Source organism: Schistocerca piceifrons, chromosome 4 (genome assembly GCF_021461385.2).
Source record: "Schistocerca piceifrons isolate TAMUIC-IGC-003096 chromosome 4, iqSchPice1.1, whole genome shotgun sequence".
NCBI lineage: Eukaryota > Metazoa > Arthropoda > Insecta > Orthoptera > Acrididae > Schistocerca > Schistocerca piceifrons.
In genome coordinates, this window is record NC_060141.1 from 527,561,132 (window position 1) to 527,585,976 (window position 24,845).

The 24,845-nt window shown below is 38.1% G+C and overlaps 1 protein-coding gene across 1 annotated transcript in view; it reads left to right on the forward strand.

Annotated features, from left to right (window-relative positions):
* Positions 1–24,845, forward strand: part of LOC124795457 (voltage-dependent calcium channel subunit alpha-2/delta-3) — a 496,470-nt gene that overhangs the window by 296,376 nt on the left and 175,249 nt on the right. The window contains exons 15-16 of the mRNA XM_047259484.1: positions 3,821–3,866; positions 3,999–4,177. Coding sequence (XP_047115440.1) covers positions 3,821–3,866; positions 3,999–4,177 — 225 coding nt within the window. The remainder of the gene's footprint in view (positions 1–3,820; positions 3,867–3,998; positions 4,178–24,845) is intronic.

The following is a 24,845-nucleotide window of genomic DNA, read 5'->3' on the forward strand; positions in this document are numbered from 1 at the left end:
ATCTTATTTTCTGATTTCCTAACATTCCATGATTTGCTTCCATACTGTGTTCTAAATGTACATTCTCAGAAAATTTCCTCCTCAAATTATGGCCAATTTTTGATACTAGCAGACTTCTCTTAGCAGGTATGTCTTCTTTGTCTGTGCTAGTCTGCTTTTTATGTCCTCCTTACTTTGTCTGTTATGTATTATTTTGCTTCCAAGGTAGCAGAATTCATTCACTTTGTCTATTTCTTGGTTGCCAGTTTTGATGTTAAGTTCATCACTAATCTCATTTCTGCTACTTCTAATTACTTTTGTCATTCTTCAGTTCACTCTCATTGTATATTCTGGACTCATTAGATTATTTATTAAATTCAGCAGGTCCTGTATTCTGTACTCATTGAGTTATTTATTCCATTTGACGTGTCCTGTAGTTCTCCCTCACTTTCACTGAGAATAGCAATGTCATCAGTGAACTCTATTATTGACATTCTTTCACACTGAATTTTAATCTTACTCCTGCACCTTTCTTTTATTTCTGTCATTGCTTCTTCAACATATAGACTGATCAGCAGTAGAGAAAAGCTGCATCCCTGCCTTACACCTTTTTTAATCTGAGCACTTCATTTTTGGTCTTCCATTCTTATTATTACACTGTACGAAATATTACAGCCAGGTTTCCTGAAATTATTTTATTGTACCATTACTAGTTTTGGGCCCAAGCCCATCATCAACTGATAGCATTGCCTTCTTTGCAAGGTTTACATTTGTGTCTTCATGGAAAGCCCTCCTTTACATAAAATTAAATCTTGCAAAGAAGTCAACACTTCCATCTGATGATGTGCTCAGGCCCAAAACTAGTAATGGTACAATAAATCATTAAAAAACGCTAGTGGCTGGCTGCCATATTTCCTACTTGTGGCTTATGACGGCAGCTGCAGTGTTCTGTAAACAAAATGGATTAAATAATTCTCATAGTTCTCTGTTGGTTTCATACATATTGTGTATTACCCATCTTTCCCTATCAAACAATGGAAAATCCAGGATGGAATGTAACAATATTTGGAAAAGGAAAGTTGCTACTCACCATATGGCAGAGATGCTGAGTCACAGATAGGCTCAACAAAAAGACTCTCACAAAGCTTTCGGCCATTAAGGCTTTCGTCAACTGTGGTGATTATATGGTGAGTAGCAAATTTCCTTTTCATAATTTTGTTACATTCCATCTTTCCCATAATTTGCACCTATTTTTCTGAGAATAGTTAACATTTTCCATCATTTTACATTGTTAAATGCTTTTTATAGATCAACAGATTCTATGAATATGTCTTGGTTTTTCTGAAATCTAGCTTGCATTATCAAGCACATGTCAAAACTGCCTCCTGATGCCTTTAACTTTCCTGAAGTCAACCTGATTGTCAACTAACAAGTCCTAATTTTTTTCTAGTCTTCTGTAGATTATTCTTGTCAACGACTTTAAGCCATCTTTGAGATTGTGTGGATGATATTTTTCTGAATATCTGATGGCATGTCACCAGATACATAGACTCAACAAGCCAGCTTGAATAGTCACTTGGTTGGCACTCCCCCCCCCCCCCCCCCCCCCCTTTCCCAATGATTTTAGAAACTGCAAAGGAATGTTACCTATGTTTTCTACCTTATTTGATCTCATATCTTCCAGAGCTATGTTAAACTAGAATACTGGGTCCCACATACCTTCCACATTGACTCTCACTTCTTCTTCTATCATGTCATCAGCCATTTCTTCCTGCTTATACAGGCCTTCAGTGTGCTCTTTCCATCCACCTGCTCTGTCCTTGTGTTTAACTGTGCAATCCCTTTTGCATTCATAATGTTCATGCCTTTACATTTAATTTCAGGAAAGATTGTTCTGACTTTTCTATATGCTGAATCTGTTGTTCTGACAGCTGTTTCTTTTTTAAATTCTTCATGTTTTTTCCATTTTGCTTTGCATTTGCTGTACTTCCAATTTATTTCATTTCTATATGACTTATTTTGCTGTATTCTTGTCTTTTGCTGAACATTTTTCCTCTTCATTCTTTCATCGTTCAATTGAAGTATTTCTTCTGTTGCCCAAGGTTTCTTCACACCAGGATAAGATTAATATAATTGGGCACTGGCACTCCAAATTGGGAGCAGGCTATCATTAAGTTGGAAACCTTTTGGAGATGCTATCGAAAGTGGTCTTACAGGTGTTGGAAGGCAAAGGTTTCAATTTGGAAGATGTTAGTTGGGACTGAATACTGACATTATCTTGAGGAAGGAGCAGAACTGTTTTTAGGATGCCTTTGCCATCAAGATTTGATTCTCCAGTATTTGTTTACTGATACATAGGGCTTGGAAAAATTCAAATATTTGAAGGTCATTGTGATAGGAAGGGTGCGACCAAAGTGGAGGAAATTTTTGAGGTGGTTTCTCCATGATATTCTTGATTGAACATGAAATCTAAATGTTATAACAAATTTCTTTGGTCTGAAAATATTATCCCCATAGGTTGAGTTTCCACAATAAATGATCTAAAACTATTTAGTGAATTGAAATATTTAAAATAAAACTAATTTTTTTCATCTTGAGGATGAAATGCACTCTTGTGCCCGTTATTGCTTACAAATAATTTTGTTTTTGGACAGATTTTGCCATGAGCAAACATAATTTGGTCTTCTTTTTATCCAGACATCTTTGTTGAAGTTACAGCATCATCCATGTTTTTTTTTAGTTTTCTTTCTATTGTAGGAAAATTGCTCTGTATTGTCTGTACATATAGAATTCAAAAATTGCAGTTTTTTAGAAAAGTATTCATAAATTTGGAAACAGTCAAAATTTTATATACAGACCTTGTCTACACATGCTGAGGTTATTGTGGCTTGCTGTGTTTTGTGTCTGTGTGTTGGTGTGTGTGTGGGGGGGGGGGCTGTTTGAACATGTGCATGCACACCCACACGCGTTTGTACGTGTGCATGTGTGTGCAAGTATGTGCGTATGTGTGCACATACCTGTGTTTATAGATTTGGGTCATTTGACAGTTCTGTTAGGTCACAGAATAGAGATCCATTGCAGAGAATGTGTACTCATTTACTGTTTCATTTCCTTTGTTTTCCTTCATGTATGGGTTTGTTATGGGGGTATGTTGCTGCATTTGAGAATGTTGTGTATATGACAGTGTCTAGTAGACACCATTACTGCTGTTAGTTTTTAAGTGGCTTATGTATTTATTATTTTATAATTACTTATGTTCATTACAACACACGTAAAAGTTGCCAATTATTATCCTACTAATCAATAACTGCTGTCAGAGCTGTAATAGGTTTGCTGCAACAGAGTATGCTGTTAATGTTTACAGTGCTCTCAGTATCTCACCCATTCTTTGTGTTGTGCAATGAAGATAACACTCTCATTAAAGAGTTCGTTAATTGTTTTGATACAATATCTTCTGAAAGATAATGGGCACCAGTACATTTTAATGATGTTTAACTTGTGTCGTTAAACCCACTTAAAACTGACTTAAACAAATACAAATCTTTATGTGCCTTTTATACAAGGTGCATGCAGCAGTTAGGAATACATTAAGTTTTATAAAATGCTAACCTTCCGTTGTTAATCTCCTTAGCTATCATTCAGACCATTATACATTTTATTCATTAGTGCCGAGACTCCCAGTAACAGTTAGTAGATTACCATATTGTAAAATTATGAAAGATGTTGTCATTGTATATATCTAAATAACTTTTAATGGCACTGTTTTAAACACTATCAGAAGCAAATTACATTGATATAGAGTAGTTTTCACTCTAACTGACAAAACTTTCTTCTGTTACAGTTACAGAATTTTTCAAAGGGAACAACTGGCGAGTGCATCCAGAATGGTAATTACTGATAAGATGTCTTTTGTATGATGGTTCTAATTAATGTAATGAATTGACAGTGTGTTCTTAGACCTTTTATGTTCACAATCCAGTTTGGTGTTTCCGTAATGAAGGCCATACTTTGATTTTCAGGGTTTACTGTGAATACAACTATGCCTCTGAAAATACATTTAAAACACCTGAAGAACAGGTGCTCCATTTTTTGTCAAGAACTCGTAAGCCTGGATGGAAATGGATGTCACTGAGGCCAAGATCACCACTCAGAGATGGGCATCCTAATATGAAGAAAATGGAGAAGGACTCATATTTCTGTAAGTGTATGTCCCTGAAAATGAATTTTGACATTTAACATGCAAAGAACCAAACTAGCAGTGATAATTATTCTGTAATCAGTCAGATTTCAAATGTCTTGAGGCAGTGAAAAGTATCTAAAATAGTGACAGAGTGAAATGTCACAAAATTATGCTGTACGTTACATGTACAGTGGAAACACTGTAAAAAGCAAAAATTAAATTATTAAAAAATGAGTGAATGGAACTGCAATAAGTGAAAACTATTACATGAATGAAGGCAGAAACATAAAATAATTTGCAGTAGCAATGATGTGAAGATTTAAAGTTCAAAGAAGCAAGAAAGGAGGATGGAGAGTTTAACATTCTGCTGATGACAAGATCATTATCAGCAGAGCATAAGCTCGACCTAGGGAATGAAACTGGCTACAACCTTTTCAAAGGAATCAACCCAGTATTTGCATGAAACAGTTAACATAACAGTGGCAAACCTTAGTCTTGGTGGTGGAAGGGGGATTTGAACTGCCATCCTCCCAAGTATGCATCCAATCTCTTAACTATTGTGACACTTGGGTGAAGTGAAGTTCATCGAAAAGAGAGTGTATAGTAAAAGATAAAAAATTGTTAACAAAGTTGGACATATGAGTGCTTACATTGAATCAAAAGAGTTTTATATAGAATTTTCTCCTTTGCCCAACTCCAAATCATGGAAGTAAGTAAATGTCTGAATGATGTCAGAATGAAAGTAAAGTATACATTCCAGTACAGAGTGAAAAATTGTCGTGCGCAGAAGGTCTGTGCAAGACCTCTAGGTGTTACAAGTGACCAATACCTGTCTGCTCTAGGCTACTACTGCAAGATAGGTAACAATGCATCCTTTTGTAGAGACATGTGTATTGAACTCAGCTTTTTAGGAAAATTTAGAAAGGAAATTCCAAGTAACGAATGCTGAAGTCGAGTAATTAGCTATTTTCTGTTATTAATTACAAACAGCTATACAAGAACTGTGTAGGCACTGCACAGGAGCTGTGCAAATTTCAAGTCCTAAAGGGGTATAGGGCCACCAGTACTAACTTAAGAGGAGCGAGCCATGAAATGCAAAATCCCATGTGACACTAGTTGGGAATTGACTGTCACAGATTCTGCATATCTGTACTTGCTGCTTTATGTTATAAAAAATCATGAGATTTCATAGACTACTTTGTTGTCTTAGTTTCCCACTGATGAACCAAAGTCTACCACCTGCTTTACCTTATGTAATTATTTAATTTAATATCCCTATAAATTATTACACTTGGGTATTTATATGAGTTGACTGATACAGTTATGACTCATTGATATTGTAATCATAGGATACTACATTTTTTAGTTTTGTAAAATTCACAATTTTATGTTTCTGCATGTTGCCAATCTTTGCACCACTTTTAAATCTTATCAAGATTTGATTGAATATTTCTGAAGTGTATTTCAGACATTATTTCATTATATAAAAGGTGTTCCATATTGATTTACACTTTATTTTTCCCATCATTCATGGTGCACTACTTGACTCATCATTACAGTTGCTAGTATGCAGTACTTTGGTCTAACTGCAGGTGGCATGCCAAGCAGTAGCATTAATAATCGTATTAAAAGACAGTCCTAGATTGCAGAACTGTAGTTATTGTCTCAAAAATGACATGTTTCAGCCAGGTAGGGCATCATCAGGTTATCTCGTGTAATGTTGGTCATAAATCATAGCAACACAGACTAAGACCACACACATAAACTAAAAACTTGGTCCTGGAACAAGATGCCAGTGGCTGATCCGTGCTCACACACATTATATACAGCGTCAGTAGATGTAGTCCCTGCACAGTGCAGCCCATTTTTCCACCTGCTATCATTATTGAGAAAATAGCATGAGGTGTGGCAGTGAAGGACAGCACTGGATGCCGTGGTTTCCATGGGAGGAGGGTGTATACTCTGAGGATATTCTCAGGCAGTTGGTGGTAGTGTATGGAGGCTGTGAACCATCATGAAAATCACTTCTGTATGAGTTGAAGAACCACAGGTACCATTGCTAAAATGAGGTTCCAGGTACTTCCACACCCACCATATCCTTCTAACTTGGCCACTTTAACTTATGTAGGCTTTCCTCAAACCACTTTTTTGGAGTCTGTTCACCAAGTTCAGGACAGCTGCACAAAGGTCCAGGAAGTCTGTGATTGATGTCTGTGCAGATGTCTCTTCAAAGCCCTAAAAAGGTGGCAATCAAAATGGGCCAGATCAGTCAAATACAATTGGTGTGGCACTACTTGGAGCCCCATTTCAGCAATGGCAGCCATAGTTTTTCAACTCATGTGGGACAAATGTTGTCATGTTGCAAGAGCACTTATCATGATGGTGCACACTCTCCACAAACTGCCACCAATTGTCTGTGAATATCCTTAGTTTTTACACCCTACTTCTACAGAAAACATGTAGTCCAGCATTGTCCTTGTGATAATACCCCATGTTGTTCACTCATGTAATAACAGTAGTTGGGAAATGGGCTTTACTGTGGATGGATTACACTTCTAGTGATTTTTCCTGCCACCTATGGTTAGACAAAAATACTTCATACCTGCAACTGTAATGAGAGTCAAATGGTGCACTATGAATGATGAGAAAAAATAAAGTGTAAATCAATATTGAATATCCCTGGTAGGTAGCCATGTCATCTGCAAAAAGTCTGAGGTTACTGTTAATAATGTCTGTAACATTATTAATATTCAACAAAAACTGTGAGGGGCCCAACGTATAAAATTGTATGAGGCACAAAAGTAGACTACAATCCATGCTACAGTGTAAAATACATTTCTCACAGCACTCACTGTTTGAAAATATACACTGTATTTTAATAAAATTAACAAGAAAAGCCTGTCCAATTCTACATGAAGTTTGAGGACATAAGTTTTCAAAGCAAATTTATCTGAGGCAATGACACAAATGGTTTTTCTACAGTGTAGGACAGAGCTTAACAATCTACAGATCCTGAGCACAAGTACCTGTGCCTGCTTGGGCACTTGCACTTCCTCACAAGCAGATTAAAAGTCATAGTAGTGTCAGTGAAACAAAATCCATCATTCAGAACAAACCAAATACAAATGTAAATAAGTTGCTGGATGTAACCTCCACAGAAAACAAAAATACACACAGCAGGAAGTGAACAACAAGCAAGGACCCAGAAGAAATTCAACAGTAGCAGGCGTACAGGGGTGCAGGGTTACAAACTGGCTAAAACCACTGCAGACACAGCAAAAGGAATAAACTGTAATAAAAACAACTGTGCTACAAACTGGAAAAACTGGTGAACAGTATAGGTTTACTTTGAAGCCTACTATGCAAACGTTCGAAAATTTCAATACTGAAAACAGGAACAAAGTCATAATAGAAACTTCCTGGCAGACTAAAACTGTCTGCCAGACTGAGACTCGAACTTGGGACCTTTACTTTTGTGAGCAAGTTCTCTACCATAGAGACAAATGCTCTCTACCTTAGAGCACTTGTCCGCGAAAGGCTAAGGTCCCAATTTCGAGTCTTGGCCCAGTACACAGTTTTAATCTGCCAGCAAGTTTTACATCAGCTCACACTCCCCTGCAGAGTGAAAATCTCATTCAGGAAACAACCCCCAGGCTGTGGCTAAGCCATGTTTCCACAATATCCTTTCTTCAAGGAGTGCTAGTTCTGCAAGGTTCACAGGAGAGCTTCTGTGAAGTCTGGAAGGTAGGAGATGAGGGGCCATCAGAAGTAAAGCTGTGAGGATGGAGCATGAATCATGCTTGGGTAGCTCTGATGATAGAGCACTTATCTGTGAAAGGCAAAAGTCCCGAGTTTGGGTCTCAGTCTGGCAGGCACACAGTTTTAATCTACCAGGCGGTTTCATATCTGTACACACTGCTCTGCGGAGTGAAAATCTCATTCTGGAATGTCATAATAGGCACTGGCAATGAAAAATGGTGAATGCCATATAGCAAAGAAGAGCCTGGTTTCACCTTAGCAAAATAAGAGGTGGCATCATAACTAATATTGTAACTAGCTTCTTACAAAATACTTTCCAAAGTCAGAACAGTTTTACAGTTGAAAAATTAAAATGAAGGTATCAAATAATAGATTCAAAATTGGTATTCATTTCAACTTAAAAATATATAACAATGGACAAAGATGTAAAAATATATAATAATGGACAAAGATGTAAAAATATATAATAATGGACAAAGACGTAGGCCCAAGAATGTTATTTTAGTATCCCTGCCAGCAGATGTCCCGAAGGAAGCAAGTGAAATGGCATGGGTAGAACAGAGGAGTAAAGCCTGCCTTGAAGGGTGCACACATCGCAACGTATCGTGAGTGGCAGTAAGCGAAGTGGGCAGTGCTCCTTGGAGTTAGACTGCAGTGGCCATAGCCTAACACTTGTGCTGAGAGTTGACATGGGCTCAGGCGTGGCCAAGCGGTTCTAGGCGCTACAGTCAGGAACTGCGTGACCGCTGCGGTCGCAGGTTTGGATCCTGCCTCGGGCATGGATGTGTGTGATGTCCTTAGGTTAGTTAGGTTTAAGTAGTTCTAAGTTCTAGAGGACTGATGATCTCAGAAGTTAAGTCCCATAGTGCTCAGAGCCATTTGAACCATTTTTTTGTGCTCAGTCATTAGGCGTCCTTGCCAGCCATGTGCTGATTTATTGTCATGTACTTATCTCTATGGGTATGCGCACTCCACTTCCAATAATTCAATTTGCATGGTGAGTAAATTCCATTCAAAGGTTTCTGTTCCCCAGTTGGTACCAAGTCAACATCGGCCTGAAGTAACATGCCAACTTTGTCAAGTAGTGGAGTTGCCACATCTTCTGCAGGTACTAGTTGATAAGACATTTTTTATTCCAGAGGATGCCCAGTGATCCAGTGAGATAAACGGCGAAGACCAAAAATATTCCAGTAGCGAAGGAAATGTGAGCACTGAAAATATGCAAGCTAAGTTACACACAGTGTAAATGTACAGTGTCTTAGGGAAAAAGGGTTTCATTATCGTCATTTGTTGCGGAAGTGAGATGCAATGTATTGTGTACCTTATATATTTGAATAATCCACACCCTCAAATTATCCACATACCCTAATTTTGATGGAAGTAAAAAAATTTTTTTTTTTTAATTTGTTTTCTTTACCAAAAAAAGTTCTAGAATAATGATTATGTGTTCAAAATTACGTATAATATCCACTAGTTTGAAGAAATGTGTCATAATCTTCACCTGCTGTTGGACAGGTTGATAAATTATTAAAACACAACTGATTCAGCAGTGTATAGCTGGCCAGTCAGCAGGCCTGCCGGCTGGCCTATTATCCGGGCGGCCAGCCGGGTAACATTATCCCTGCCAGCTTACTGTAGGTCTAGCTACAGTAGCAACAAAAAGAAATGTGAATTACCATGTTTAAGAGTTTAATGTTAATACCAAATGTGCAATAAAATATTTTAGTCAGTACATATGCTCCCTTACCTCTCTATTCATCATTACTTTCATAATCATCACTAGTGGGAGAATAATTGTTGTTGTCATCATCTTCCCATAGAGTGTTGTCCACTATTTCATACAGTGAATTTGTGATACCACATTTTTTGAAGGATTTTTCCACCAGTGGTTGCTGAATGGAGTCCCATGCATGTTTCACCCACTCACAAATCTGGGACAAATCCAGGCGTTTGATGTTTTCACTCGGTGTGAACTTGTGGTTTTCATCAGCCATCTATTGTGTGTATCCCTGTTTAAGTGCAGCTTTGAATGACTGGTTTATACACACATCTAGTGGTTGTAGGATGGATGTTAGGCCTTCAGGGATAATGACTAGTTCAGTTGTCCCTTTTTGTATCATAATTTATCTTGCACTTCCTTAGTTGTATGTCCATGGAAGCTGTCCAGGACCAACGTGTTACGGGAATTCAGTAACGCATGAGGGCGAGATTGCCAAGCGTGTGTCACCCAGTCAATCACATGGCCATTGTCCATTGACCCTTTTAGATTCACTCTCACTAATATGCCTTTCAGTGGTGTTTGCATAATGGTTTCCTTTTAAATATTGCATAAGGTGGTAGCTTTAGTCCATCTCCAATTACACACAACATCACTGTACACCCTTGCCTCTCACTGCCACCAGTTCATATCATGATGTTGGATTCTCCTCTCGTGTTCACAATGTTGTCAAGCGACATCTCAAAATAGACTGGCATTTGATCTGCGTTACCAGTTTGTGATAATATACAGGACTGTTAGCATCACAGATTTATCACGTTACGATGAAAATGCACCATTTTTTCCCCATAATTGCCTGGAAGCTGTTGAGTGATGGTAGTTTTCCTCCAGAATCCTAATCTATTTCAGTTGAATAATCTTGATAGCCATCCCTGGCTAATTTTGAAGCTGGTAATGCTTAGTTATTTGGATTTAAGTTGGCAAATTTCACTCATCACCGAGCCATCCCTGGCTAATTTTGAAGCTGGTAATGCTTAGTTATTTGGATTTAAGTTGGCAAATTTCACTCATCACCGTGCATCCATTTTGCCGCTTCTCATCTACAGAGCCTTTTTTTGAGGTCCGGATGCTTCACTTTTTGTTGCAAAATGCCTGGCAATTACCCTTAGTTTCTTGAAGCAACGTTTTGTTTTTTTGCCAAATGTGAATACAACTCTCACTCATGTTGTACTTTCTTCCCACTGCACAGTTTCCAATGTTCTCAGCTTCTTCAATAATTTTCAGTTTTTCTTTAGCAGTGTACAAGTGACAAATGAGAACTTGTAGCCATAATTAACAAGTTTGAAGAAGTTGATAATCCTTCACTTCTAACGTGCTACTGATGTGTCACAGACTGAGGCCACAATAATGCAATAGTATAATGGGATCTATTGTTGGAGGCAGAGCAGTACCAACCTTGTTTTGAATAATTTGTGCAACCCGGTTTTTCACCCTTAAATTTGGGAAGAAATGTGGGGATTATTCAGTTGTATACGGTATGTGAACACTGTCTAGCCCATTGAGAAACAGGATACTACAGACATATTGAATATGCATGGTATAAGGAAACTTCTAACCATGGTGTTGTGTCTGTGTATGCAAATAATAAGCTCAGAGACAATACAATTGTTGTAAATAACTTGTGAATGACCCTCCCAGGTGACACTGCCTTATCGTAGGCACCTTCAGTGCTGGGCTGGATGGTTTGTGTGCTTTGATGAGGTTGAGAGCCATAGCATAGCTACTGGCAGGGTCACCCAAGCTGGAGTGGTCTCGACAGTGGAGCCAGACGGAGTGTGTCCCACATCATAGGGTAGGGGTGACTCTACAGCCTAGGTCATCAACCCCTCTAGGGGAGCTAACCCTGGTCCTCCAGATTGGGGGTTGAGTGCAGGATTGATACCCCTGGCTTGTAAAAAATCTGTTATTGCAAATAATTCAACAAGAAATGCCAGACTGTCCCTATATAGACAAACTGTGCTAGGAAACAGGAATATGTATTTATTGGTGCTTAAATTTGGAACATGGAACATGTGTATGCTGTTGCAAACAGGAGCAATGAATAGTATTGCAGAAGAGATACTAAGGTATAGAATGGGAGTTGTTGAAGTGCGGGAAATCAGGTGGAAGTGAAGAGGAGAGATTTATAAACAGAAATTCTCCGTGTACTGTTCAGAAAAAGACAAAAGACAAGGGGAGTTTGGAGTTGGGTTTATAGTCTCCAAGGATATGCATAGATCAGTTATTGCTTTGACCCCATGTAATGAAAGAATATGTACTCTGTGTATGACAGACAAATTTCACAATGTGACCTTTGTGGATGTATATGTACCAACAGAAGAATCAGATGAAAATACTGTGGACATCTTCTATGATCAACTACAGAAGATGTGTGACAGGATACCCAGATATGATTCCAAAATAGTTCTTGGTGACTATAATGCAAAACTAGGAAAGGAAGAGGCGTTCAGAAATGTGTTTGCTAAGAAAAGTCTGCATGATGAAACTAATAATAATGGTAAGAGGTTTGTGCAGTTTGTTTCTGCAGACAAGTTGAAGGCAGTAAATACCTGTTTCACAAGGAAAAATATGTACAAAGGGACATGGAAAATATGAGGAACAAATGAAGCAAACCAAATAGACCATATAGTGATATCAAAGAGATGAGCATCTGATTGGAAAATGTGCACACTTTTCTGAGGAGCTAATTCTGATTCTGACTATTACCTAGTAGGAGCCAAAATGAGACAGAAACTTGCCATGGTTGACAGAGGAAGTAGTACCAGAGTAAAGGAATGGAATATAGAGCAACTGAAAGATATGTCTACTGTTCTGGAGTACCAGAACAAATTGAGACGGGAGTTACAAACAAAAGATGGTGGAGATGATATGGACGAAGAATGTAACTCTATTAAAGATGTCATTAAGACAACAGAAGTGAGGAGACTTAGGAATGAAGACTGGTATGATGTTGAATGCAGACAGGCAGTGGAACAGAAGAAGGAAGCATGTCTGAAATGCTTGCGTGGAATACTAGACCAAAAAGGCATTATATAATGAAAAGAGAATAGAGGCAGAATGGTATGCAGGAGGGAAAAAAGGGAAGACGTGAAGAGAAAGGTAGAGGAGATGGAATAGCACTACCAAAGGAATGAAAACGGAAAATTCTACAAGAAAATTAAAGAACTCAAGAATATAGACCAAAAATAACAGCTTGTAAGGACAAAGAGGGAAATTTGCTGACAGATAAACAAAATGTTCTGGATGGGTGGAGAGAATACTTGAAGGGAATTTTGGAAGGCAATCCTACCAGGAATAAGCAGCCACTCTATTATACCATCGACCCAGAAATAGAGGAACCAACATTAGAGGAAGTACGAAAGGCAGTGTATTGTTTAAAAATTGGGGGCACTGATCTTCATAATTGGATCTACAAATTATTAAGTTGATATGGAATCAGAAAATAATCCCAGAAGAATAGATCAATACACAAGAAAGGAGACAAGACCTGCTGCTCAAATTACTGAGGAATTACCCTGCTGAATGTAACCTACAAGATCTTCTCTAGTAGACACATCAAGAAAAGTTTTGCATCACTTCGGTTCCAAGAGTTCCTATCCTTGTAACTGCCCCCAGTGTAAAACCTGTCCCATGCACCCTCCCACCACCACCTACTCCAGTCCTGTAACCCGGAAGGTGTACACGATCAAAGGCAGAGCCACGTGTGAAAGCACCCACGTGATTTACCAACTGACCTGCCTACACTGTGATGCATTCTATGTGGGAATGACCAGCAACAAACTGTCCATTTGCATGAATGGACACAGGCAGACAGTGTTTGTTGGTAATGAGGATCACCCTGTGGCTAAACATGCCTTAGTGCATGGCCAGCACATCTTGGCACAGTGTTACACCGTCCGGGTTATCTAGATACTTCCCACCAACACCAACCTATCCGAACTCCGGAGATGGGAACTTGCTCTTCAATATATCCTCTCTTCCCGTTACCCACCAGGCCTCAATCTCCGCTAATTTCAAGTTGCCGCCACTCATACCTCACCTGTCATTCAACAACATCTTTGCCTCTGCACTTCCGCCTCGACTGACATCTCTGCCCAAACTCTTTGTCTTTAAATATGTCTGCTTGTGTCTGTATATGTGTGGATGGATATGCGTGTGTGTGCGAGTGTATACCCGTCCTTTTTTCCCCCTAAGGTAAGTCTTTCCGCTCCCAGGATTGGAATGACTCCTTACCCTCTCCCTTAAAACCCACATCCTTTCGTCTTTCCCTCTTTCCTGATGAGGCAACAGTTTGTTCGAAAGCTTGAATTTTGTGTGTATGTTTGTGTTTGTTTGTGTGTCTATCGACCTGCCAGTGCTTTCGTTTGGTAAGTCACATCATCTTTGTTTTTATATATATATATGTCTGCTTGTGTCTGTATATGTGTGGATGGATATGTGTGTGTGTGCGAGTGTATACCCGTCCTTTTTTCCCCCTAAGGTAAGTCTTTCCGCACCCGGGATTGGAATGACTCCTTACCGTCTCCCTTAAAACCCACTTCCTTTCGTCTTTCCCTCTCCTTCCCTCTTTCCTGATGAGGCAACAGTCTGTTGCGAAAGCTTGAATTTTGTGTGTATGTATGTGTCTGTTTGTGTTTCTATCGACCTGCCAGCGCTTTCGTGTGGTAATATATAATGGAAGGAAACATTCCACGTGTCTGTATGTGTGGATGGATATGTGCGTGTGTGCGAGTGTATACCTGTCCTTTTTTCCCCCTAAGGTAAGTCTTTCCGCTCCCGGGATTGGAATGACTCCTTACCCTCTCCCTTAAAACCCACTTCCTTTCGTCTTCCCCTCTCCTTCCCTCTTTCCTGATGAGGCAACAGTTTGTTGCGAAAACCTGAATTTTGTGTGTATGTTTGTGTTTGTTTGTGTGTCTATCGACCTGCCAGCGCTTTTGTTCGGTAAGTCACCTCATATAATATATATATATATATATATATATATATATATATATATATATATATATATATATATATATATATATATATATATATATATGCCATAATAAAGAACCAAACATAATACAGTACTGGTACTGAAAATTTACATCCCAAAAACCTCACTGAAAAGCTGAATATCAGTTCGAGGCATACTGCACTGGGAATCTTGACATAGGAATGTGCACTTTAAATATGCACTTCAAATGTGCACATTTCAGTATGTGTCACGAAATTCTGATGCTCTTGGAATATCCTCTGATGTCTTGTTTCTTTTATGACGTAACGTAAGATCTTTTAATGTTTAACACATACGAACATGTGGGCCTCCTACGTCATCGTAGCTGCGCAAGCATGGCGGCACCTGTTACCTGGCGCACTCTGGCAGCTGCTGAAATGAACCTATTTCTAACAGGTTGTGGGAAAATATTGCGGATGATGGTTTGAAAACTGTTACTTTCAAAGTAAATTTCCTTTTACACAAGTTGAACTATGAGCGAGAATTTATGTCGTTATTGAAATTTTACTGGCACATTTGTGTGATATATCTTAAAATGTAATACGCTCATAAAAGACCAACATTATATGTGAAAGCTTAGCTTCTCTTCCAGTGTATTAACCTTAGAAACCAATATCATATGTGAAAGCTTTGCTTTTCTTGTAGCAACTCTATGTAAATTAATTTAAACCATTAACATTTCCTGTTTATGTGTTCACACTACTTAACAGTGATGTTGCTATTGGCTGACTACATCACATGTCCTAAGCTCTGAATAACCGCTGTCATCGGCTGGTGAGATTAAGTGGAGTGAGCTATGACTGGCTTACAAAAGCACATCGCAATCTTGATTTCAATGCTTTGGAAAGTAAAATGCAGTGTTTGGTGGAAATCGAATTTATACTTTTGTAATACAAAAATGTGCAGTGTACATGTTGCTGTACATCAAAGATCTTTCCAAAACATGTCTTTTTCCCTGAGTTTCATTTTTGAAAGTGCCAGGGAATTCTACATCCATGTATAAAACCATAGCCATTCAAAAGTATGATATGTTATACAGTTTTGAGAGAAAATATACTGTCAGTTAACAGGGAAAAAGTATGTTTTCACTCGGTAGACAGTGTATTTTTAACCGGGAAATCTGGGAGAAATCCGGGAATTTTTTTTCCTTGTCCACGTATACACCCTGGTTTGTGTGTGTGTGTGTCTGTTTATTTTTGACAAAGGCCTTATTGGCCGAAAGCTTATTTTGAGACAGTCTTTCTGTTGTGCCTATCTGCTACTCAGCAGTATTTCACGAAGCATTAAATTCTTTTAGAAAATTTAATTGGCAGTGACATTATGTCACTCCACACAAAAGAATTTGGAAGTGAAAAATGTGATGGACCTGACTGTACACAGGAAATTCTGAGGAGCTAATTCTGATTCTGACTATTACCTAGTAGGAGCCAAAATGAGACAGAAACTTGCCATGGTTGACAGAGGAAGTAGTACCAGAGTAAAGGAATGGAATATAGAGCAACTGAAAGATATGTCTACTGTTCTGGAGTACCAGAACAAATTGAGACGGGAGTTACAAACAAAAGATGGTGGAGATGATATGGACGAAGAATGTAACTCTATTAAAGATGTCATTAAGACAACAGAAGTGAGGAGACTTAGGAATGAAGACTGGTATGATGTTGAATGCAGACAGGCAGTGGAACAGAAGAAGGAAGCATGTCTGAAATGCTTGCGTGGAATACTAGACCAAAAAGGCATTATATAATGAAAAGAGAATAGAGGCAGAATGGTATGCAGGAGGGAAAAAAGGGAAGACGTGAAGAGAAAGGTAGAGGAGATGGAATAGCACTACCAAAGGAATGAAAACGGAAAATTCTACAAGAAAATTAAAGAACTCAAGAATATAGACCAAAAATAACAGCTTGTAAGGACAAAGAGGGAAATTTGCTGACAGATAAACAAAATGTTCTGGATGGGTGGAGAGAATACTTGAAGGGAATTTTGGAAGGCAATCCTACCAGGAATAAGCAGCCACTCTATTATACCATCGACCCAGAAATAGAGGAACCAACATTAGAGGAAGTACGAAAGGCAGTGTATTGTTTAAAAATTGGGGGCACTGATCTTCATAATTGGATCTACAAATTATTAAGTTGATATGGAATCAGAAAATAATCCCAGAAGAATAGATCAATACACAAGAAAGGAGACAAGACCTGCTGCTCAAATTACTGAGGAATTACCCTGCTGAATGTAACCTACAAGATCTTCTCTAGTAGACACATCAAGAAAAGTTTTGCATCACTTCGGTTCCAAGAGTTCCTATCCTTGTAACTGCCCCCAGTGTAAAACCTGTCCCATGCACCCTCCCACCACCACCTACTCCAGTCCTGTAACCCGGAAGGTGTACACGATCAAAGGCAGAGCCACGTGTGAAAGCACCCACGTGATTTACCAACTGACCTGCCTACACTGTGATGCATTCTATGTGGGAATGACCAGCAACAAACTGTCCATTTGCATGAATGGACACAGGCAGACAGTGTTTGTTGGTAATGAGGATCACCCTGTGGCTAAACATGCCTTAGTGCATGGCCAGCACATCTTGGCACAGTGTTACACCGTCCGGGTTATCTAGATACTTCCCACCAACACCAACCTATCCGAACTCCGGAGATGGGAACTTGCTCTTCAATATATCCTCTCTTCCCGTTACCCACCAGGCCTCAGTCTCCGCTAATTTCAAGTTGCCGCCACTCATACCTCACCTGTCATTCAACAACATCTTTGCCTCTGCACTTCCGCCTCGACTGACATCTCTGCCCAAACTCTTTGTCTTTAAATATGTCTGCTTGTGTCTGTATATGTGTGGATGGATATGCGTGTGTGTGCGAGTGTATACCCGTCCTTTTTTCCCCCTAAGGTAAGTCTTTCCGCTCCCAGGATTGGAATGACTCCTTACCCTCTCCCTTAAAACCCACATCCTTTCGTCTTTCCCTCTTTCCTGATGAGGCAACAGTTTGTTCGAAAGCTTGAATTTTGTGTGTATGTTTGTGTTTGTTTGTGTGTCTATCGACCTGCCAGTGCTTTCGTTTGGTAAGTCACATCATCTTTGTTTTTATATATATATATGTCTGCTTGTGTCTGTATATGTGTGGATGGATATGTGTGTGTGTGCGAGTGTATACCCGTCCTTTTTTCCCCCTAAGGTAAGTCTTTCCGCACCCGGGATTGGAATGACTCCTTACCGTCTCCCTTAAAACCCACTTCCTTTCGTCTTTCCCTCTCCTTCCCTCTTTCCTGATGAGGCAACAGTCTGTTGCGAAAGCTTGAATTTTGTGTGTATGTATGTGTCTGTTTGTGTTTCTATCGACCTGCCAGCGCTTTCGTGTGGTAATATATAATGGAAGGAAACATTCCACGTGTCTGTATGTGTGGATGGATATGTGCGTGTGTGCGAGTGTATACCTGTCCTTTTTTCCCCCTAAGGTAAGTCTTTCCGCTCCCGGGATTGGAATGACTCCTTACCCTCTCCCTTAAAACCCACTTCCTTTCGTCTTCCCCTCTCCTTCCCTCTTTCCTGATGAGGCAACAGTTTGTTGCGAAAACCTGAATTTTGTGTGTATGTTTGTGTTTGTTTGTGTGTCTATCGACCTGCCAGCGCTTTTGTTCGGTAAGTCACCTCATATTATATATATATATATATATATATATATATATATATATATATATATATATATATATATATATGCCATAATAAAGAACCAAACATAATACAGTACTGGTACTGAAAATTTACATCCCAAAAACCTCACTGAAAAGCTGAATATCAGTTCGAGGCATACTGCACTGGGAATCTTGACATAGGAATGTGCACTTTAAATATGCACTTCAGATGTGCACATTTCAGTATGTGTCACGAAATTCTGATGCTCTTGGAATATCCTCTGATGTCTTGTTTCTTTTATGACGTAACGTAAGATCTTTTAATGTTTAACACATACGAACATGTGGGCCTCCTACGTCATCGTAGCTGCGCAAGCATGGCGGCACCTGTTACCTGGCGCACTCTGGCAGCTGCTGAAATGAACCTATTTCTAACAGGTTGTGGGAAAATATTGCGGATGATGGTTTGAAAACTGTTACTTTCAAAGTAAATTTCCTTTTACACAAGTTGAACTATGAGCGAGAATTTATGTCGTTATTGAAATTTTACTGGCACATTTGTGTGATATATCTTAAAATGTAATACGCTCATAAAAGACCAACATTATATGTGAAAGCTTAGCTTCTCTTCCAGTGTATTAACCTTAGAAACCAATATCATATGTGAAAGCTTTGCTTTTCTTGTAGCAACTCTATGTAAATTAATTTAAACCATTAACATTTCCTGTTTATGTGTTCACACTACTTAACAGTGATGTTGCTATTGGCTGACTACATCACGTGTCCTAAGCTCTGAATAACCGCTGTCATCGGCTGGTGAGATTAAGTGGAGTGAGCTATGACTGGCTTACAAAAGCACATCGCAATCTTGATTTCAATGCTTTGGAAAGTAAAATGCAGTGTTTGGTGGAAATCGAATTTATACTTTTGTAATACAAAAATGTGCAGTGTACATGTTGCTGTACATCAAAGATCTTTCCAAAACATGTCTTTTTCCCTGAGTTTCATTTTTGAAAGTGCCAGGGAATTCTACATCCATGTATAAAACCATAGCCATTCAAAAGTATGATATGTTATACAGTTTTGAGAGAAAATATACTGTCAGTTAACAGGGAAAAAGTATGTTTTCACTCGGTAGACAGTGTATTTTTAACCGGGAAATCTGGGAGAAATCCGGGAATTTTTTTTCCTTGTCCACGTATACACCCTGGTTTGTGTGTGTGTGTGTCTGTTTATTTTTGACAAAGGCCTTATTGGCCGAAAGCTTATTTTGAGACAGTCTTTCTGTTGTGCCTATCTGCTACTCAGCAGTATTTCACAAAGCATTAAATTCTTTTAGAAAATTTAATTGGCAGTGACATTATGTCACTCCACACAAAAGAATTTGGAAGTGAAAAATGTGATGGACCTGACTGTACACAGGAAATTATTAAACTTACAAGGAAGCTATCTGAAGAAGATATGGAAGATGAAGAAAGATAAATGGAGTTTGCTGTTCAAGTGAATTACAAAATAGCTTTGCTTTTAACAAAATGTCTGTGCCCCTTTGAAGATGGCAGTTTGAAAAAGGATTGTGTAGTAGTTGAAATGGAACATTTATGCTCATCTCAAGTAGAACAGTTTCAGATGGTGTTTATATGGAACATGACCATTATGCATTGCATACAGGACATGACAGACGACATTCAGAGCCAGCTTGCAAATACAGTATTTGTAAAGATTTTGCGTCATATTCTCTAGCTTTTGATGAAAGTGTTGATGTAAGGGGCTCAGTCTAGCTTGCCATTTTTAGAAGAGATGTTAATAAGGAGCATGAGGTGAGAAAAGAGCTCCTTGATGTAGTAGCCTTGAAGAACACTACAATCTGAAGTGATATTTTAGGTTTAGTTGTAGAAAGCATTGAAAATATAAGCTTTTCATGGAATTCATTAGTTTCTGTTCCTACAGACAGTGTGCCAGTAATGACAGGGAAGAAATCAAGGTTTGTTGCACTGCTGAAGGAGAAAAAGCAAAAGCTGTCATTGGCCAATGAAATTGGGAGTGTCCACTGTACAGTTCACCAGGAGCACTTAATGTGCAAAGAGTGTTAATCTAAAAAATGTGATGAGAGGTGGTATTCATACAACCAGTTATCTAATGAAGCATGAACTACAGCATAGGCAATTTAAAATCTTTTTTGAGAATACTGAGAGGCAGTATGGTAGCCTGCCTTATTACACTGAGGGTTGCTGGTGTAGTCAGGGTGAATTAATAAATTGATTTTTCCCTCTAGTAGATGGGATAAATATGTTCATGGAAATAAATAACATGTTTTCCTGAATCGAAAGATCCCTCAGGGAAAAGCATTCTTGCATTCATAGCAGAGTCAGATAGTCATCTGAATGCTTTGAACATGTCACTACAGGGTAAGCATGTGGTGATTACTCATTTTGTAGATAGTTTATGAGCTTTTAAAATGAAATTGACACTTAGGGTGACAACTGGAAAAATAAAATCCAGCTCATTTTCCTAAATTATCGTCCTTGCAAGATGATGTTGTTAACAAAGACTTTTGGCATTACTCACATATATTAATTTCCCCAAGGAAGAATTTGAGCAATGTTTTCAAGATCAGACAGCATCAGAAAGTGATTTTGATCTGTTCTCCTCTCCATATGCGGCAACTTTTCAAATAAAAGCTGCTGCCTCCTCAGTTTTACTATGTAGGTTCTACTTAACTGCGAGTAGTAGCTTAATATTTACTTGATTACAGTTATATTTTACAAATACAATATTTTTATGCATATAAATACTGAGTTCTATTTATGATGCATGCAGCTTTATAATAAACACTGATTCTTGTTGTGTGTCTGACAGAACTTTTTAATCTCTGTTTCTCTGTATTCAGATGATTTGCAGAAAGAGTGGCTAATGAGTTATGTTTTTAATTTTCTGTTGAAGGGGCAGTAGTTCCCAGTTTCTTGTTTTATGTCATATGGGAGCTTACTGAATATTGTACCACCAGATTACACAATTTCATGAACAAGGAGGTTGAATTGAATTGAATTTTATTTGATCCTGTAAGATTACATCGTGTACAGTAAATGTACGTGTAATATAGGACATGTCAAAGTATTAAAATTCTTTATCAATTATTTTTCTACACCTTTAGCTTACATTTTTACATCACTGATAATGAGTAACAATATATACAAATTTAATGGCATAAGTATTCTGCAACATTGTAAAACTCTTTTTCAATGAGATAGTCTTTAAGTTTCTTTGTAAATTCATTGTGAAGTACACTATCTTGCAGGGTTTTGGGCAGACTTCTTAGTAGTCTGATACCAGAGTACTGGGGTCCTTTTTCTAGCATTGCCAGTCGGTGGGGTATGCTCCGTACTTCATTCTTCTTTCTTGTATTGTAGGTGTGTACACTAGCATTTGTAATCCAGTCCTCACTACCTTTTGTGATTTACATTATTGTTTTGTATATATATAATGATGAAAAAGTTAAGATACCTAAATTCTTGAAACAGTTTCTGCATGTTTCAGAGGTCTTTCTTCTTAAAATGGTCCTAATTGCTTTTTTTTGTAATGTGAACACTCGTTTTGTCTCTTGTTTGTTTGAGTTTCCCCACACCGTCACTCCATACTGTAAGTATGGTTCGAAAAGTCCATGATACACTGTACACAGAAGGTTCTTGTCTGAATACTGTGATAGCTGCATCATTAAGAATATGACAGAGCTCAGTTTCTTACAGACATTATTAATATGTTTTTTCCATTTCAGTTCATTATCCACAAGAATACCTAAGAATCTAGCAGATTCTACTTCTTCCAGCCTTGTTCCGTCAACCTCTAAATCCATGTCTACAGTCTTTTCCTTGTTTTTAAACACTGCATACATAATCTTTTTTAGATTTATAACCAGTTCATTTTCCAACAGCCATTGAGCTGTGACATTTGCAGATATGTATGCTCTTCTCTCAAGCTGTTCCATATTTTGGTACTATTTAGTATTGTCATGTCATCAGCATACAATATTTTCTTTTCTTCCTCCTCAACACCTATATCATTAACAAATACATTAAATAACAATGGCCCCATTACCGAACCCTGCGGCACTCCATATTTGATGGATTTGGTTTCTGATTGGTACGAGTTTCCTAATGATACATACTGCTTGCGGTTGCACAAGTATGATTTTATCCATTCACCTGGTTGCCCCCAAATGCCATAGTTGCTTAATTTTTGTATCAGCATTTCATGGTCAATGGTGTCAAATGCCTTTGAAAGATCCAGAAACATTGCAGAGACAACCTTTTTCTCATCTAAGGACTGTAAAATGTATTCTGTTAGACTGACAATTGCTTATTCTGTAGATTTACCCTTTCTGAAACCATGTTGTGAGGTCATGAGAATGTTATGTTTGTCCAAATAGTTAACTAATCTGGTATACATAAGCATTTCTAGGATTTTTGAGAAACCTGATATCAGTGAAACTGGTCTGTAGTTGTTGGGATCATCCTTACACCCTTTCTTGTACACTGGCACTACCTTCGTTATCTTCAGTTTTTCTGGAAAAATTGCATCTCTGAAAGAACAGTTTGCTATGTTCAGCAGTGGTGTTATTATCTCCTCACATACCAGCTTTATTACATGATTTGATATTTCATCATCACCAGCTGATTTCTTGGACTTCAGTTTCTGTATAGTTTTCCGCAATTCATCTTCCGTGACTGGTCTTAAGAACATAGTACTGCATGATCTTTTTGGTACCTTAATACCCTTCTGTTTTTGACTATTTCTTTCCAATTTTAGGTTTTCTACTACACTGATATAGTTATTATTCAGTATGTTTGCTATTTCCATACCATCTGTGACCACTGTGTTGTCTACTTTAATTGACCTAATACCTTCTTCTTTGTTTGACCCATCTTTTTCCTTTCTTTCAGCATTGATTGCATTCCAAGCTGCCTTTGCCTTGTTTTTTGATTTCGCTATAGTGGTGTCAATTGCTCTTGCTTTCGCTTCTCTTACTGTTTTTCTATACTTCTTTTTTAACATTTTATAGTTTTCAGCTTCGCCCATCCGTCTCACATCCTGAAGCTTCCTTCGCTGTTCTAGTATTTCACTCGTAATCCACTGTGTTTGATCTTGATGCCTTTCTTGTCTCTTTACTTTGGGAAATGCTACATTAAAATGGTACTTAATTCTTGAAATAAATGCATCATATTTTTCATGTACACTCTGGGCCTGTAGGGTTTCATTCCAGGTTTCCTTACTTAACATTGTTCTAAAGATGTTGATATTTTGTTCACTGATGATCCTAATTTCTTTGGTTGTTTGTTTTGGTTCTGATACTTTGTCATTACTTCTGCAAAAGCTGATTAGTTGTCCATGATGATCAGATGTTTCTGTCTGAACTACATGTGACTCATAGTTACACATATTAGTAATTATGTTGTCAATAATTGTCTCACTTTGTGAAGTCACTCTTGTTGGTGCAGTTATTGTCACTTTCATGTTATGCTGTATTAACAATTCTTCAAAATCCTGTCTTATTTTTGTGTCTTTTCCCATGTCAATGTTGAAGTCTCCACATATAATAAGATTTCTCTTCATATTCATTCTCAATAAGCTAGCAACTTTTTTTAGAAAGATGCTAATATTGCCACATGGTGACCTGTACACACAAAACACTCTAAAATCCTCTGCCACTATACCAGTAACTTCAAAGTCTTTTTCTCTAGCTATGGGAAATGTAGCAGCTTCACTGTTTACATTCTTTGATAGAGTACCTGTTTTAATATATATACAAACGCCACCACCCTTATATTTAGATCTGCAGAAGTAACTAGCTAGTTTGTAGTCCTTTACTGCCACATTATGTATTTTACTTTCAGTTAGTCCATGTTCACTTATGCATAATATGTCTGGTCTTACTTCACTCAGGAGTACTTCTGCTTCTAATTTTTTGTTACCAAAGTATTGAATATTTTGATGAAGTACTTTTATGTAATTTTTCTTTTGTTGGTTTACATGTTGTGAGCTGTATTCTGGGGCAAATTCTTTAGTATCGTCTTTTTTTGTATGGTGCTTATATTTTTCTTTTCCAGCTGGAGTGTATGATTTTTCATCCCCTTCAGGCCACATTAGTTTCCCTTGCATCTAATGATTTTGCAGACATCTGCAAACATTCTGCTGAACGTTACAGACCCCAGTCTATTTAAATGCAAGCCATTTCGCTAGTGAGTTTTTACATAGGAATTTGTTTGGGTCTATAAAAATTGCCCCAAGACGATCACATTGTTCTTTAAGAGTACAGTTTATTTTGGCGATATATTTTTCACTCACCGACCTTCTGTTTATGATTCCGCTAAGTATCAGATGAGATCCTGCATACATATTTCTTGCAGTACGAATCATGTTTCTTGTTTCGCTTGCCATTTCTTCCTCACTGCTGCTCCTTAACGAATTCGTCCCAACATGTATAAACACCCCATTATAGTTATGTCTGG